At 39.9% G+C, this 15,825-nt stretch overlaps 2 protein-coding genes across 2 annotated transcripts in view; one reads left to right on the top strand and one right to left on the bottom strand.

Annotated features, from left to right (window-relative positions):
- GGT7 (gamma-glutamyltransferase 7) overlaps window positions 1–13,796 on the bottom strand; it is a 31,988-nt gene extending 18,192 nt beyond the window's left edge. Inside the window, exon 1 of the mRNA XM_034414010.3 lies at window positions 13,420–13,796. Coding sequence (XP_034269901.2) covers window positions 13,420–13,633 — 214 coding nt within the window. The 5' untranslated portion in view covers window positions 13,634–13,796. The remainder of the gene's footprint in view (window positions 1–13,419) is intronic.
- The window catches only part of MYL9 (myosin light chain 9), a 41,247-nt gene continuing 39,198 nt past the window's right edge, over window positions 13,777–15,825 (top strand). Inside the window, exon 1 of the mRNA XM_087889216.1 lies at window positions 13,777–14,036. Within this exon, the coding sequence (XP_087745342.1) occupies window positions 13,926–14,036 (111 nt within the window). The 5' untranslated portion in view covers window positions 13,777–13,925. The remainder of the gene's footprint in view (window positions 14,037–15,825) is intronic.

Below are 15,825 nucleotides of genomic sequence, written 5' to 3'. Positions count from 1 at the left end.
TTGCTAAATTGGGGGTGGGCGTGTCCAGCACATGACACATATGGCCCACAGGCCGTGAGTTTGACATCCCTGGTCTAGAAATTCTTCCGGTCCATGGTAGTTGACAACCCAAGCCAAGGATAAGTAGCTAGTGCCACTCCAGGTGTTACTGAATAAGAAGTCCAGCACCCCTAAGAAGCATGGCCAATAATGTGATCAGGAATGTCTGAACTTGCCTCCCATCCATTGGACCTTTTTCCAGCCTCTGCTGAGTTGTAGAATTATCCACCTACTCTTGAGTAAGCAAGCAAACCATACCTGGATGACATTCGCTGCCTCCACTGAGGATCCCTCTTCTCCTCCCTCTGCTCCTTGTCAGTGGCAGTCATCTGACTTCCTTCCAAGATAAATGCTAACTAATTTTACACCAAATGCGACTGCCCTCAGATGGTACTGGGATAAGAGTAGAAATACAAATGCAATGGATAACTTTAGTCTGTCTCACTCATAGGATGGGAAGGAGATAAAGGCAACATTATGGGGACCCAGCAGGAAAAAAAAAGGTGCTGCCAAAAGATGCTATTGTGTCATGATCAGGGGTGGGTTCTACTTACCTTTACTAACCGTTTGCAGAGGGGCCGCGCGCGCACTCTTCTGCACATACACAGAAGCTTCTGCGCATGCGGAGAAGCATTTTGATGACGTCGGGGGTCGGTGAGCAGAGCCTCCCACCAGTTTTACTACCGGTTTTATAGAACCGGTGCAAACTGGGGGCAACCCACCACTGGTCATGATGGTTCAAGGTGCAGACACAATCACAGTCTAAATCTTTTTTGAGGGAAGGAAGAACGAACTGCAGTTCGATATAACCTTAAAATACTCTTTAAAGATTTCAAGAGCCTGAAACAACTAACAATTGTTGTAATCCGGATTTAAGTTCTTTCCTTAAGAGCTATATGGATCATATGGGACAGCAAAAGATTTGTGAATGACTGCTCCTGAAAATAATCAGCTCACAGACTTTTTACTGTATTTGTCAGGGTGTAGAACCAGATATAGAAAATGATTCCAACTGCATTTTAAAGGAATGTATCTGAAGGTTTTTGAGAATCTTAGGGTTTCCAGAGAGACGATCTCAACAATTAACAATAGTATGCTAATCCCCTTAGAAACAACCTAATGAAAAATTGGTAGGTATCAACAGGTGCTAGAGAATGGAATACTGACAGGAATACTGAAATGGGAAAGATGGAATGCAAATACAGTGAATTTTCCTCACCATATTTCAAGCGGTCTCCTGCATACATTGTGCATAGAAGAATCCTTTGAAAAGTTAAGCTTGCCTCTTTACAGCACATTTGTCCTCAACATAGATTATTCAGTGCAAAACTGCTTTTGCAATCCTTAAAGCTACTGTCACTGATTTGAAGATGAGATTTAGTGCCTGATGTTATCCAGGAAGATACAGAGCAATTAAATCAGAAATGATGATCAGTACTCATGCAGAGGAATTCATGCAGTGGTCCATACCACTCCTGGGAAATTTGAATTCTACGGCATGGTATGCATTCTGAGTCCCATGAGTTCTGGAAAATTATATTATAACAAGAAATCTTAAAATACATTAAATGGGTGGACAATAATCATATAAATGCTATTATATATAGATTATATAAAATTAAGATTTGGGGCCTGGGAAAAATTATATTCTCTGATGGCCATGCTCATTTTTTGGAGTTATTGTAAGTCACTGGCACTTACTCAAAGTCCAAGTGAAATCCTTGTTTCCAAAAAAATGCATTTATCTATGCCTAAAAAGGTGCATTTTTCTTTGCTTTAAATCATGGATCCTTTAACATCAGCTAGGAATGTTAAATGATTAAGCATCACTATACATAATTTATGAAATTATTAAATCAATGGTAGTTTTTATTTGTTTTGTAAATTAGAAGAGTGTTCTGGACACCTGTATAGGACATCAACTGGATAAATCTATATTGGATAACAACTCCTCTGGCCTCCAGACATCATAGCCATTGGAGGCACTGGCTTAAGTTGATTTATTCATCTTGCTCAACCATGTTAAACCTATTTTAAAATTTTTATGAATTTTTCTTGTCTAAAAGGCAGGAAATTATGCCACCAATTTTCAAAAATTGTGGTAAAAATTGTCTTGGATGTTAATAATGATAATTATATAACATAATAAATACAATATAATAACCATCTGTAAAAATTATGTGCTAGTAATGAAAAATTGGTGAGAATATATACTTGAAAAAGTAGTTGAAAATAAGCAGATTAAAATACTGTGGGATTTCTGAATATAAAGTCTTGGCACATAACACATCAAATTTAAGAACATATGCATAATTGATGAGACAATACCAGAGGATAAAAAAATAGAAGGCAACGAATTGGAGAAGATCACAAGTATCAAGATCTAAAAATAGAAACTGAAAAATTATGGCATAAACTGATCATGGTGGTCCCAGGAATAATGGGCATTCTGGGTGCCATAACAAAAACTTTGAAGGCATTTAGCAAATCTACCCATTGAGAAAATGTCCATCTGTCAACTACAAAAGGCTACACTGTTTGGATCCTCACATAGACTATGCTGATAATTATGACATCCTAAGTTCTTTCAGGAAAGAACTTGGTGCGAATGAAGGCCAACATCAGCTAAAGAACTGAGAACTGTGATTCCACATTTAATAATAAATCATTTCCTACACATGGCCATGGGACCTCTGCTAGCCCAATTTGACCCACAGTAAGCATCAGCACAGCTCCTATGCACCACCACCCCACTCACCTGATACGTTTCTCATTCACAAGCAACTATCTCTACGAATCCAACTTTGCATCCTTCCACTCTGCTGCTTGCATGCCCATCACTGACTTTGTGATGTCAAACTGTACAAAGTTGCATTTCCTCTTTCCGGGAGCACATTTCTTCACATTTTGTCACAAAGGTCCAATTGGTCCTTGTGCCCTGCAGAATATTCTGCTTGTGAAAGAGCATATTATGAGAACCCTTATCACAGCTATCCCAGTAAGATCTATGTTTGATTTCTGCAATGTTCAGGCCTTTGAGGTTTCTAAAAAAAAAATTCAATCATTTTAGAACACGAAAAGCTTATTTCTTTGAGATCATTCTTCTCTGTTTTATCCCCTTTCCCAACAGAAGTTAAAAGGGCTATTGCAGTGGTGAAATCCTCCGTGGATTGCCACCAGTTTGCTGCCCGCACATCAGTGGTGAAATCTAAAATTTGTTACTACCGGTTCTGTGGGCGTGGCTTGGTGGTGGTGGGGGGTAATGTGACTGGGTGGGCATGGCCAATTTTTTTTTTTTTACTTTTAAAATCATTTTTTACATGTAAAACCATGTAAAAAAATGCTTTCAAAAGGCTCTGACGATCCCAGCTGAGTTGCCTGATCGGCAGAGGGTTTTTAAAACCCAGAGTTTGGATCGTCAGAGCCATTTAAAAGAAAAAAAACTTTTTATTTTGATCGGCAGGCAACTCAGCTGGGATCGTCAGAGCTTGGCTCATCAGAGGCATTTAAAAGAAAAAAGCCTCTGATGATCGCGCGGCTCAGCTGGGCATGGGGGGTGGGGCAGGGATTTTTGCTGCCGGTTCTCCGAACTGCCTGCCACCATCGCTACCTACTCACCCAAGCCGGTCCGAACCGGGAGCATTTCACCCCTGCAGCACATGCGTGGTACGTGCCAAATGTGCACTGTACGCACGCATGCGCATGCATGCCAAAAGCACACTGTGCATGTGCACGTACACAGTGCATGCCAAACACGCACTTCGTGTGGAAAAAGGAGGCTTAACAAGGTAAGTAGAAGAGCAGGATTTCCTGCTTTCTAGTAAATATAAATCACACGGCACAGCTGATCATCAGAAATAGCTGATCGCCTGAACCGGTGTGAACCAGTAACATTTCACCACTAGGCTATTAGACCTTTGGTAATTGTGCAATCAACCTTTCAACTACAGGTGCTAAGATAGAAATTTGTGCATGGGAGTGGGGTGTGGGGGTAGGAGGGGATTGGGCCTGCTTTTCAATTGCCAAAAACATTTCCTACTACCATTATAGGGTGTGGTCATCAATTACGGAGAGTTGATGAAAATGTACCTAAACTCTAGGAATTAAACTGACCTGTGGTACAACTGAACCCTTAAAGAATTACAGGTAGTCCTTGACTTATGACCACAATTGTGCCCAACATCTCTGTTGCTAAGCGAGACATTTGCCAAGTCAATTTTGCCCCATTTCACGACCTTCCTTGCCACAGTTCTTGTGAAACACGGCAGTTGTTAAGTTAGTAACATGGTTGTTAAGTGAATCTGGCTTCCCCGTTGACTTTGCTTGTCAGAAGTTTGCAAAAGGTGATCACATGACCCTGGGACACTGCAATCGTCATAAGTACATGCCAGTTGCCAAGTGTCTGAATTTTGATCAGGTGACCATGGGGATGCTGCAATGGTTTTAAGTGTGAAAAATAGTCAAAAGTCACTTTTTTTAGTGTTGTTGTAACTTTGAATGGTCACTAAATGAATTGTTGTAACTCGAGGACTCCTTGTATTTATCCTGAGGTATAATCAAGCACAATCAATATCAAACATGTACCCAGATTTTTCTTCCTTTTAAAACAGCTCTCCCTGTCTGGAATCTTCTGTTGTGATTAACAACTCAGGCCTTGTTGGCTGGAAATTCTGGAACTGAATATATTTGAAAGATATGAGTATACTGCTTTAAAGTCTTGCATACATGAACTCATATATGACAAAACCACATTTAAACATCCTTGCAAATAAATTCACTTAAAAAAACAGATTTACTCTTATAAACTGTATTAGACTATATCTGTAAACCACTTAGAGAGGGCTGTGAAGCACTGTGAAGCGGTATATAAGTCTAAGTGCTATTGCTGCTACTGCTAAATCTGACACATCCATGTAAGTCAGAGGTGGGTTTCAGCAGGTTCTGACCAGTTCTGGAGAACCGGTAGCAGAAATTTTGAGTAGTTCAGAGAACTGGTAGTAAAAATTCTGACTGCCTCCCCACCATCTATTCTCTGCCTCCCAAGTCCCAGCTGATCGGGAGGAAATGGGGATTTTGCAGTAACCTTTCCTTGGAGTGGGGTGGGAATGGAGATTTTACAGTACCCTTACCATGCCATGCCCACCAAGCCATGCCACTCCCACCAAGCCACACCCACAAAACCGGTAGTAAAAAAATGTGAAACCCACCACTGATGTAAGTGATCTCAATGTTTTATAGATTACATTGTTATTAAGCCACAGGAGGTAGGTAGGAAAAAAATGAAACAAATGTTGCATTTAAATATATTTTAATGTAACAATCTTTTAAAATTGAAAAAGAACAAAATACAACTGATTTCCTGAGTGTACATGCTTGACCTATAGGGGATACCTTAGTCAGGGGTGTCAAACTGGTGGCCCACGGGGCAGATGTGTCACACGCAGGCCACGCCCACCCCAGCTCCGCAAAAAGTCGTGATAGGTCATGTGACATCAATGTGACAAGTTTGACACCTGTGCCTTAGATCCTATTATACTAGCAAAATCAGAACACAATCCATCCAGAGTTAAGCCTATTAACATACCAATGTCTTTAACTACCTGTACATCATTTTCTCCATTTAAAATAAAGGGGAGAGGCGGGGAGCTGTTGAATTCTGTTTGGATCTTGGCCCAAGGTTTTATTTTTAGAAATCATATTGTAGAGGTAAAATACAGTCATTTCGCACTGTAGGTAGTAAACTGTAGGTGTACAAACAAAAATATTCCAATTTTTATTGAAACGTGCAGTGCGAGTATTACAGAAACCAGCAAAACTCAATTCAAATATTGCATGGACAAATTTAAAGAAAACTGATGGTTTGATCTGTAAATAATCTATTTCCTATATGATGACTCTATTTTCTAAATAATTACAGTGAAGCATAAAGGAACTTAAGTAGTTACACATACAAATTAAATGCTAAATTTATGCAGTATTTTCTACACTATTTAAGGGATGCGCCTAAGACAATTCTGAATCCCTTCCAACCAATAGTTGGAAAATTACTATTCTCTAATGTCAAAATACAACTTTACCAATGTATTGTATTCTTCATTATATCTAATATTGGAACTGTATCCTTAATGTTCCCATGACCTACTCCTCATCCTAAATATGAAGACCACCCCCAAATCACCCTTCCCCATTGGAATCAATAACATTCCTATCCAAAGATGTGGGAATCTGCTTCTCCTTTTTGTAACCTTAATCCTTCTTTACACACTAGGCTAGGTAAAAAAAAGGATCTATCACTTCTAGTCAGTTCAGTGCAATAAATTATGCATTTTTGCATAATTATGAGTTTTTGGATTGCTGAGAAAATGGGACAGCCCTTTCTTTTTTGGCAAGTAGCCTATACTTAGTTTTTAGACCCTGGTCACCGTGGCATGGCTGACACTTAGCCAAAATATACCCCATTTCCCCGAAAATAAGACCCTGTCTTATATTTTTTTGAACCCCAAAATAAGCGCTTGGCCTTATTTTCGGGGAGGTCTTATTATTTTGGGGCACATGGAGCAAGACAGGGCTCCTCTTGCCATCTTACTTGATTTCCAGCTCTGTCTCCCTAATCCTAACCAGAGGAAATGGCGGGGACCGGCTGCCCATGCGTTTAAATATTTTCAGGGAGGGCTTATTTTCGGGGGAGGGCTTATTTTAGCGCATGCACTCAAAAGCCCGATTGGGCTTATTATCAGGGGATGTCTTATTTTCAGGGAAACAAGGTATTTATTTAAGCTATATTAAATGAAAATATGCAAATATAAGCTAAAACTCAGTCTAAAGGTTTCAGACATCCTTAGTAAAAAGGATTTTTCCTTGCATTCAGTAAATATGGTTTACATCAGGGGTGAAATTCAGCAGATTCTGACAGGTTCTGGAGAACCAGTAGCAGAAAATTTGAGTAGTTCAGAGAACCGGCAAATACCACCTCTGGCTGGCCCCAGAGTGGGGTGGGAATGGAGATTTTACAATATCTTTTCCCCAGGAGGGGAGGGAATGGAGATTTTGCAGTATCCTTCCCCTGCCATGCCCACCAAGCCACGCCCACAGAACTGGTAGGGAAGAATTTTGAATTTCACCCCTGGTTTACATACAAACAAAAACAGCAATTATTTGTAGATGATACCGGCAAAGCCTTTTCTTCATCATAAATAAATAAATAAATAAATAAAATAAAATCATGTCAGTTCCCTTAAGAGGAAGAAACAAATAATGTAAAAAGAAGTGGGAAGCGGGAAGGTTTTGAAGAAAGAAAGGCTGAACAAGGAAGAAGTCATTTTGATCTGTGCATAATCATTGAGTGAAACAAGTCATGATCATTTTGCATGCCAGATACTTGTAAAAGCAAATCCAGGAGAAAATTCCTTCAGAAGCATTTTAAAACATAGAGATTTTGTAATAAAGGTGAAAATGATGTTTTCTTCCCTTCGTTTCACATTACTATACAAGTGGTCCTCGACTTACAACGGTTCATTTAGTGACCATTCAAAGTTACAATGGCACAGAAAAAAAGTGACTTATGGCTGTTTTTCACACTTACGACCATTGCAGCATCCCCATGGTCACGAGATCAAAATTCAGATGCTTGACAAGTGGTTCATATTTATGACAGCGCCGGGTTCTGGGGTCACATGATCACCTTTTTTCAACCTTCTGACAAGCAAAGGCAATGGGGAAGCCAGATTCGCTTAACAACCATGTTACTAACTTAACAAATGCAATGATTCACTTAACAACTGCGGCAAGAAAAATTGTAAAATGGGGCAAACTCACTTAACAAATGTTTCACTTAGCAAAATAAAGTTTGGGCTCAATTGTAGTCATAACTTCAGGGCTACCTGTATATTATTGACAACATGTTTGCTAAGATTGTGAAGTGGCAACAAGTAATAAGCCAACATCTGCTATGTTCTAAGTTACCATGGTGATGCTATTTGATGTTTCTAACCAATTCCATTGTATACATGATGTACAATGACAATAAAGGCTATACTAAAATGTATAACCATATTCCAGGGTATCAAAACCATTCCCTGGCATTTGGTAAAGACTACCAAATCTAGATGTTAGTTTTTCCAGAGAAATCTTTCATTTGAAGAACAAATACCTGCATGCTTTTAATACATTTAGTTTTCTTCAAAGTGGCCTATGGATGGCAAAGCTTTTCCTGAGAAATATGGAATGGTGAAGAAAATTATTCTCAAAGGGACATTTTATTCAATTCAGGAAATCTGTTTTAATTGTGCACAAAAATTCATCCAGAAAGTTTAACATTCAGAATAGCCATTCCCAAATGAATGCAACCTTATAGAAAAGAGATGGTGGGTTAGAAAAGGAGCTTCAGTTAAAATACAGGCAGAAAAAAAAATCACTGTTGACATATGTAGGAAAGTGCTGAACAATTGTAAACTCACCTGCTTGCAGGAGCAATTTAGACATTCTATTCAAGTTTATCTCAAACTTCATTTCTGACTTTACATATATTCATATCAGAAACTGGATAGAAATCATGCATTTTTTTCTAATAATACATATGAAATTTATCCTATTATATTAAAAGAAGGGAGGAAACCAATAATCATTGCACAGCATCAACTGTAGTTCTAATACATATCTATGTAATAGACCTACAGATAACTGATCCTTGTTTTGCAGTTGCAGAGTTACCTATGAAGTTAAATTTGGATTGGAGGAACTGAATATGTACAGCCTGGATGATGGAAGGAAAAGTGGGGATATGTTTGAAGCCTTTAAATGTATTAAGAATGTGAATAAGATTCTAGAATGCAGTATTTTCAATACTAAGCAAAAATCAAGAACATGGGGGTACATCCTCAAACTGACAAGAGGAAAGTTCAAAAGTCATGTTAAATATTACTTCACAGAAATAATAATGGAAGCTTGGAACCAACTTCCAGTGGAGGTAGTGGGTCAATCATCGGTCACTGAGTTTAAACATGCTTGGGATAAACACGTCCATTATCTGCCAAAAAAATTAAAAAGTAAAAAAATAAAACAAATAAAAAATACCTCAAAGGGCAGAGTTGATGGACCAGTAAGGTTTTCCCCCACCCTGAAATCAGTTTTCTGTTTCTAAAATCTAGAACCCTTTGTTAAAATAGTAATACTGTGTATTGGATTAATGAAATTAATTAGTGAAATGATTAGATCTTTTGGATGCTAAAAATAATATGTGGCAAGTGTGATCTATTGGCCACAGAATGGAGAGATAGTAGGAAAAAAAATTCCCTGTAGTAGAAAAATAAAATATGGATTGTTTTTACATATACAGTGAAAACTGAAATATGAAAAACTTGGAAGTCTTGAAATGTACTTACTTTCTAAACAATAAGTGCTACTATAATGAATAATCCAGGTTTTTAAAAATACGAAGAATTTAAGAGCACATCATTTTATTAAAATTTGGTATTTCTATGGCAGTAGTTCAAGGTTATTGATTGGCATTAGTATTGTCTGTAGCAATTATACTTCCATACAAATTAATACTCTGAAGTTTGGGAGAGTGTAAATATTAAAATGGAGAGGGGGACTACCTATGTTTCCCCGAAAATAAGACTGTGTCTTATATTTTTTTGAACCCCAAAATAAGTGCTTGGCCTTATTTTTGGGGAGGTCTTACTATTTTGGGGTGCATGGAGCAAGATGAGGCTCCTCTTGCCGTCTTACCTGATTTCCAGCTCTGCGTTTAAATATTTTCGGGGAGGGCTTATTTTCAGGGGGAGGCTTATTTTTGTTTATGCGCTCAAAAGCCCAATTGAGCTTATTATCAGGGGATGTCTTATTTTCGGGGAAATAGGGGTAGTAGGCGGCAAATGTTCTTCCTGTGTTTCCCCAGTATAGAGAGGATCAATCTACCTACAAAAATGTGAATCAGGGGAAATTATGAGATATGAAAGTATTAAATAAACCCACAAAATATTTTATACATAGCAAATACTTGGGTTTTGTCCAACTATATTTTGCCTTATGGGGAAATTTAAACAACTCTGCATAGTGCAACATAGTATACATAATGTAAATGTGATAAAACATAAAGTTTTCCTTACATTTTATCTTAGGAAGGAGAAAACATTTGCTATTCTGTCTCAAATAGTAAAGTATTTTGGACCAGCTGTGGCAGATGGAGAAAACACACCACGAAACATGCAAAATATTTTATATACTAATTAAACTCCAAATGTAGAATATTTTAATCTTCAAATCAACAGAATCCTTATTATTTAAAGAGAAATAAGCAAATGCCTAATTATATCAGTGTTGAAATACATGATCTATTTGATTCTCAAACTTCAGAAGTCTGAGATGGCACTATAATCAAGATAAAAGCAAGATAATCACACATATATACACACATATTTTATTTAAAATGACAATGGCAATGACAAATGAAAAGTAGGGAAAATTGAGGAATGATGGTAAAATAGAAAAAAATAATAATACACATCTTAGTATTATTTTCCTCCAAGGAGATCATGACAGTTTTCAGCAATTTGACCTTCATAAGAGATCTGTTTCATAGCCCAATGGGGATCTGAACCAATCCTATTTGGATGGATTAGATTTATATTCTCACTTTCCTCCAGCAACTCAAAACTACTTGCTTAATAAATTTTCTTTGTTTTGTCTGAGGGACTGGAACCTTAGCTATTATTTGCCACAACATCCTATATATTTCAAAGCAAGACAGAAGGAAGTATTGGTGACTCAGCCTTCTTTTTTCCTAGCCTCTATAATAAAGTGAGAGATAAAGACTTTGCACAGTGTATGATCTATGAATTCCAGAAATTGTCCTTGGACCACAAATCTTGTCCCGTGGGAAATTATGATGTTTCATTGTCCACTTCATAGAAGGTACCCCCGGGGGGGCGGGGGAGGGAGGAAGCATAATTATTTTTTTTCTGCATAGATGGAAATACAGGACAGGAAGGATGGAAGCATGATTTTTTTAAAAAAAAAAACTTCGAACAATGCAGACTGAAATGAAGTTGTATCTTTAAAAAAAGTATTTAAAAGATACTATTCTGAAATGAATGTGTGCATGCCCCATATCCTTTGTTGATGTTGAGTTCATTTTCCTTCTTTGCTTTAAAATCTGTTAAGTCCTGGCCTCAGCTATGTATTAACTGCAGAATACATATTCTGAACATTTTAGTGACATTTCTCAATCTTCCCTAAAATAGACCAAATAGAAAACCAGGCTCTATTTTCAGAAGAAATTAGTATTTACAGAAAATGAGGCATATTTTGGTCTAGATGTGGTTTTTACTAGTTCATTTTTAACGTGAAAGAACTTTGAGAGGGAGAAAAGAGAAATATCCTTTAATGCAATTTGTACTAGAAGCATTTCATTTTGTGAACACAGAGCTTTAGACATAAATAAATAATTTTTTCCCCATTGGTTTAGACTTGTGAATTCCCTAATGTGACTGAAGAGGGTGAGTCTACTGAACTTGCAAGGATTTAAGGGGAAGATCAAATGCGAGCTGGGGGGATGGGGAAGAAGCTGGAATAAACATGCAAACTCTTCTCCCAATTGTATAAAAAACTCAGGATTGAACTATTGGGTCCTTGCTGTTTTGAGCATGATTGTTCTTCTGCACACATTTCATTACTTGGTTAGATAAGGATGTTACCTAGCCTACTGTTCAGAGAACAGCAAGAACTCCACATTTAAAAGTGTCTCCGGAACTGGGAAACTGGAGAAAGGCAACATTTCCAATTACAGGTTGACTTCACAATCCTTCTAGCTCATAATTCATAATAATCCATTAAAATAACTAATTGAACAACTGTTCAGGATGACAAGTACTTTACACTGTACTATTTGTTTACACTTTGTTTTATTCTCATAGAAGATTTGAACTTTACCTACACAACGCATTTTGTCATCTTAACCTAATGTCAATCAGCTTGATTGGGTGGCTCAGAAAACTGTATTTATGAGACCAGAGAACTTTAAGACAACCTTTTCCAGACTACACCCTCTTCTTAGTAAGCATCCGTTATGCAGGATGGGGATTGTGAGAGTTGTATTCTATTCTGGCTATTCTGAAAGGCACCAGGCTAGAGATAATTGCTTTAAGAATTGCTGTGGTACGAAAACTGACTGGAAGCTCTATTCAAACTATTGACCCTATGTGTTGTAATAAGTAATAAATCTGAGAACAAGATCTTGGCTATATCTCAGCTGCTACTGGTCCCATGCTCCTAAGTATTGAAAATATCTACTGAAGCAATAGCAAACTTTACCTGAGTAATTTTCAGCATATTACTCTTTTTTCTATCACACTTTTAGACTGATTGGAAGACCCTAGAATAGTAAATAACATTTTGAAGATCAAAATTCAGGGACACTTCACAAAGTTATTCTCAAGTATGAAGAATTGAGAAAAACAGTTTAAAAAAAACACCACCACCACCACCAAGTCCTGGGTTCTTAATTAACTGGAGACATTTTCAGGGAAGGTAAAAAAGTTGGCAAAAAAATGGGAGATGGCTGGCTGGGGATTCTGGGAGTTGCAGTCCAATGCATCTACAGGACACAGATATTAGGAAAGGCTGCATTAGCATCAGTAAGCATTCTTTGGAGAGCAAGAGACTATAGTGTGATCAGAAAGCTATCATGGGATGGAGGCAATACAATCACTTACATTATTGCCCTGATAGTAGAGCTGGTAGAAAGGTGGAAGGAAGGAAGGAAGGAAGGAAGGAAGGAAGGAAGGAAGGAAGGAAGGAAGGAAGGAAGGAAGGAAGGAAGGAAGGAAGGAAGGAAAAAAAAAAGGAGAGGAATGGAAATGGGATAGAAACAAGACAATGGAAAGAGACAGGCCAGGAGCCTCAACAGCCTCGCCATGCAGCCCAGCACTCCCACAGCCTCACCCGGCACCAATGGAAGGAGAGGTTGGGGGGGGGGGAGAGAGAAAAGATGGTGCAGAGCAGGGGAGACTCCCGGCAAGGACGTTAGGAGAGAGGCAGGCAGGAGAAGCGGGAAGGGCAGAAGCAGGTAGGCGAAGGATGCGGGACGGCTGCACCGCTGGGCCGGTGCCAGGCGCTTCTGGGGGGTGGGTGGGGGGTGGGGGGAGAAGGAAGGGATGACGCAGAAGCCCCGCCCGGCCGCCCAAGGAGAGATGCGGGGAAGCGGGCGAAGGGCAGGACGGGAGCCAGTCCCGGAGGAGCCGCTCCGCTTGGGGATGGGGATGGAGGCGGCGGAGGAGGTGAAGGGGAGGGGGAGGATGGAGCGATGGTCGTGAAGGTCCCGGCTGGCGGCTGGTCGGATGGAGAGGCCCGGCGAGCAAACGGCCTTGCTTCCGCGCTCACCGGTGTCCTGCTCTGCCAGGAAGGCATCCTCTTCTTTCCTGGAGCGCAGGCAGCTCTCGGGGGCCACGGCGCTGCCCGTCTCCTCTTCGGGCAAGCGGGGGAAGCTGGTGATGCTCATGTAATCCACGGGCGAATAGGCGCCCAGGCTGCTCTCCTGACTCGCCTCCTTCTCGGCGGCCCCTGCAGCCGGGGCCGCCGCCGCCGCCGCCGCCATCCTCCTTGCGCCTCCTTAGCCAGGCAGGCGCGCTGGTTGGCCGGTTCAGCCCAGGCTCCTGCTCCGGAAATGACTGCCGGGGGAGGCAGGCCCAGCTCGCCGAGAGGGGAGCCGAGCCGAGCGTCTGGAGAGGAAGCGGAGGCGGCCGCTAAAGGTCCGCGGGGCGGAGCTTGGGAGGCGGGATTCGCGGGCCGACTCGCTTCGTCCCTTTGCCCCGCGGGCTGCGCTCCCTGGGCCCGTCTCTAAGCTCCGCTGCGTCTCTTTCAGAGGAGGAAAAGTTGAGGTGGCGGAGATGGGAAATGTCACCGCCGTCGTGAAGCGTCTTCTCCTTCCCGCCAGCCGACACTCTTTGGCTGACGGGATCTGCAGCCTGCTCGGTCTGTTGGATCGGATTGGAAAAAAGGTACCTTTCCCCGCTTCATTCCAGCAGATAAAAGGATTTTAATGGCTATCACCATCTCTAAATAAAGCATAATTTCTCTTCAACCCATAGCTCGTCACTTAGATAAGGAAAACAAGATCCAAATGCTACAGCAATCAATCTTTTGTCAGCAAAAGTTAAGAGCAACCAGATAGAATTATTTTCTTTTAACCCTGGTTGAAGAAGCCAATCTTACAACACTTCCCTTATTTTAAAAAACTATTCTTTAACCTATTCAGAAAAATGGCTTAAGAGGTAGTTTGCTGCTCATCTGTGTTTCAAAATGAAAATCCTTCAGAAGTTTAACATTTCTTTTTGAATACATAAAATTCATCTTTTTGGTCACTTCTAAGCGCCCCAAATCTTAGAGCTTTTTTGTTTATTTGAAACAAAAGAAATATTCGGATCAATTTCCTGGTTTAATATTTTATCATCTTTGGGAAATGAGTCATCCATCAGATCCGTTTGTATTACATTTAAATTCCTCTTCAAATTAATTTCACGGACATAAAGTTTTAAAAATTAAATTTACATCATCTTTTATGGAGGCAGAAAATTATCTGATGAATACAATAAAATATTATTGTCTGAAAAAAGAAATCCAAAAATGTGATTAAAATGTAAACTTAGTGTCTACAGCTTGGGAAGATGCTTTCATTGTAATTAAGAGAAATCCAGGTAGGCAGGAAGACTTCTTTGGGAACTATAGGTTGCTTTGTGGAGGACAAGCTCAGCATAGGCCACATTGTTGACCTGAAATCTAGGCCAGACATGGCTTTGGTAAGCAGCAACATCGGACCTCTCAGTTGGCTCCAAGCTGCTGACCCTTAACAGGCCACAAGAGATATAGCCTATTCTGCAATGAATACTTCTTTGCTTCCATTTGTTCTACAGAATCCATATACCATGTTTTTCGGAGACGCACCTTTTTCCCCAAAAAAAGAGGGTGAAAATCTGGGTGCATCTTATATTCCGAATGTAGCCCCGCCCAGCTTCTCAAACAGAGGTTTCAGAGGCTGAAAAAACTATCAGAAACGAAGCTTCAGAAAAAAGCCTCCAAACAGAGCTTCAGAAAAAAAAGCTTCCGAAGCTTCAGAGGCTTTTTTTCTGAAGCTGTTTTGGAGGCTTTCAGAGGCAGAAAAAAAGTTTTTTCTGAGTGTTTCAGAAGTTTCAGAGGCAGAAAAAAAGGAAAAAAAAAAAAAAAAGCAAGGCACGGAGCTCACAACCAAGGAACCTGTTGCTAAAATTCACCTCTGGGAACAGCTGATTGGGGGTATTCTGGGAGGTCATCCACCAGCCAATCAGCTTTTTTCTTATTTTCCTCCCCAAAAACTAAGGTGCATCTTATATTCTGAAAAATACGGTACTATTTGGGTGAGATGTGAAAGAGCAGTAACTGTTGGCATTGTAACAGGATTTGGGAAATGACACAAGTATTTTATAGAAATGGCAGAACTGAAAGTGATCATTGAGATGGAATTGCTGGGGAGGCCATAACAAAGGATTCTGGATGCTGTTCAGGAGTCATATTAAGCAAAGACTGGGATTATGTGAAGGAGATACTTGGACTCGTCATTTAGCTCCAGTTATTTATGGGCAGGTACTGTGTAATGGGGCCATTAGCTCCATACAGGTAGCCTATGACTTATGAGCAGAATTGAACCTCGAGTTACGATTGTAAATCACTGCGGCTGTAATGTGAGACATCAACGGGATGGAAGTTAGTGCAGGAACAATAACTTTAATCGCATAGCATGTTTGCGAATGTTTG

This window comes from Pantherophis guttatus, chromosome 3 (assembly GCF_059756535.1).
Source record: "Pantherophis guttatus breed Tessera chromosome 3, ASM5975653v1, whole genome shotgun sequence".
Classification (NCBI taxonomy): domain Eukaryota; kingdom Metazoa; phylum Chordata; class Lepidosauria; order Squamata; family Colubridae; genus Pantherophis; species Pantherophis guttatus.
This window is presented reverse-complemented; position numbering and strand designations above follow the sequence as displayed.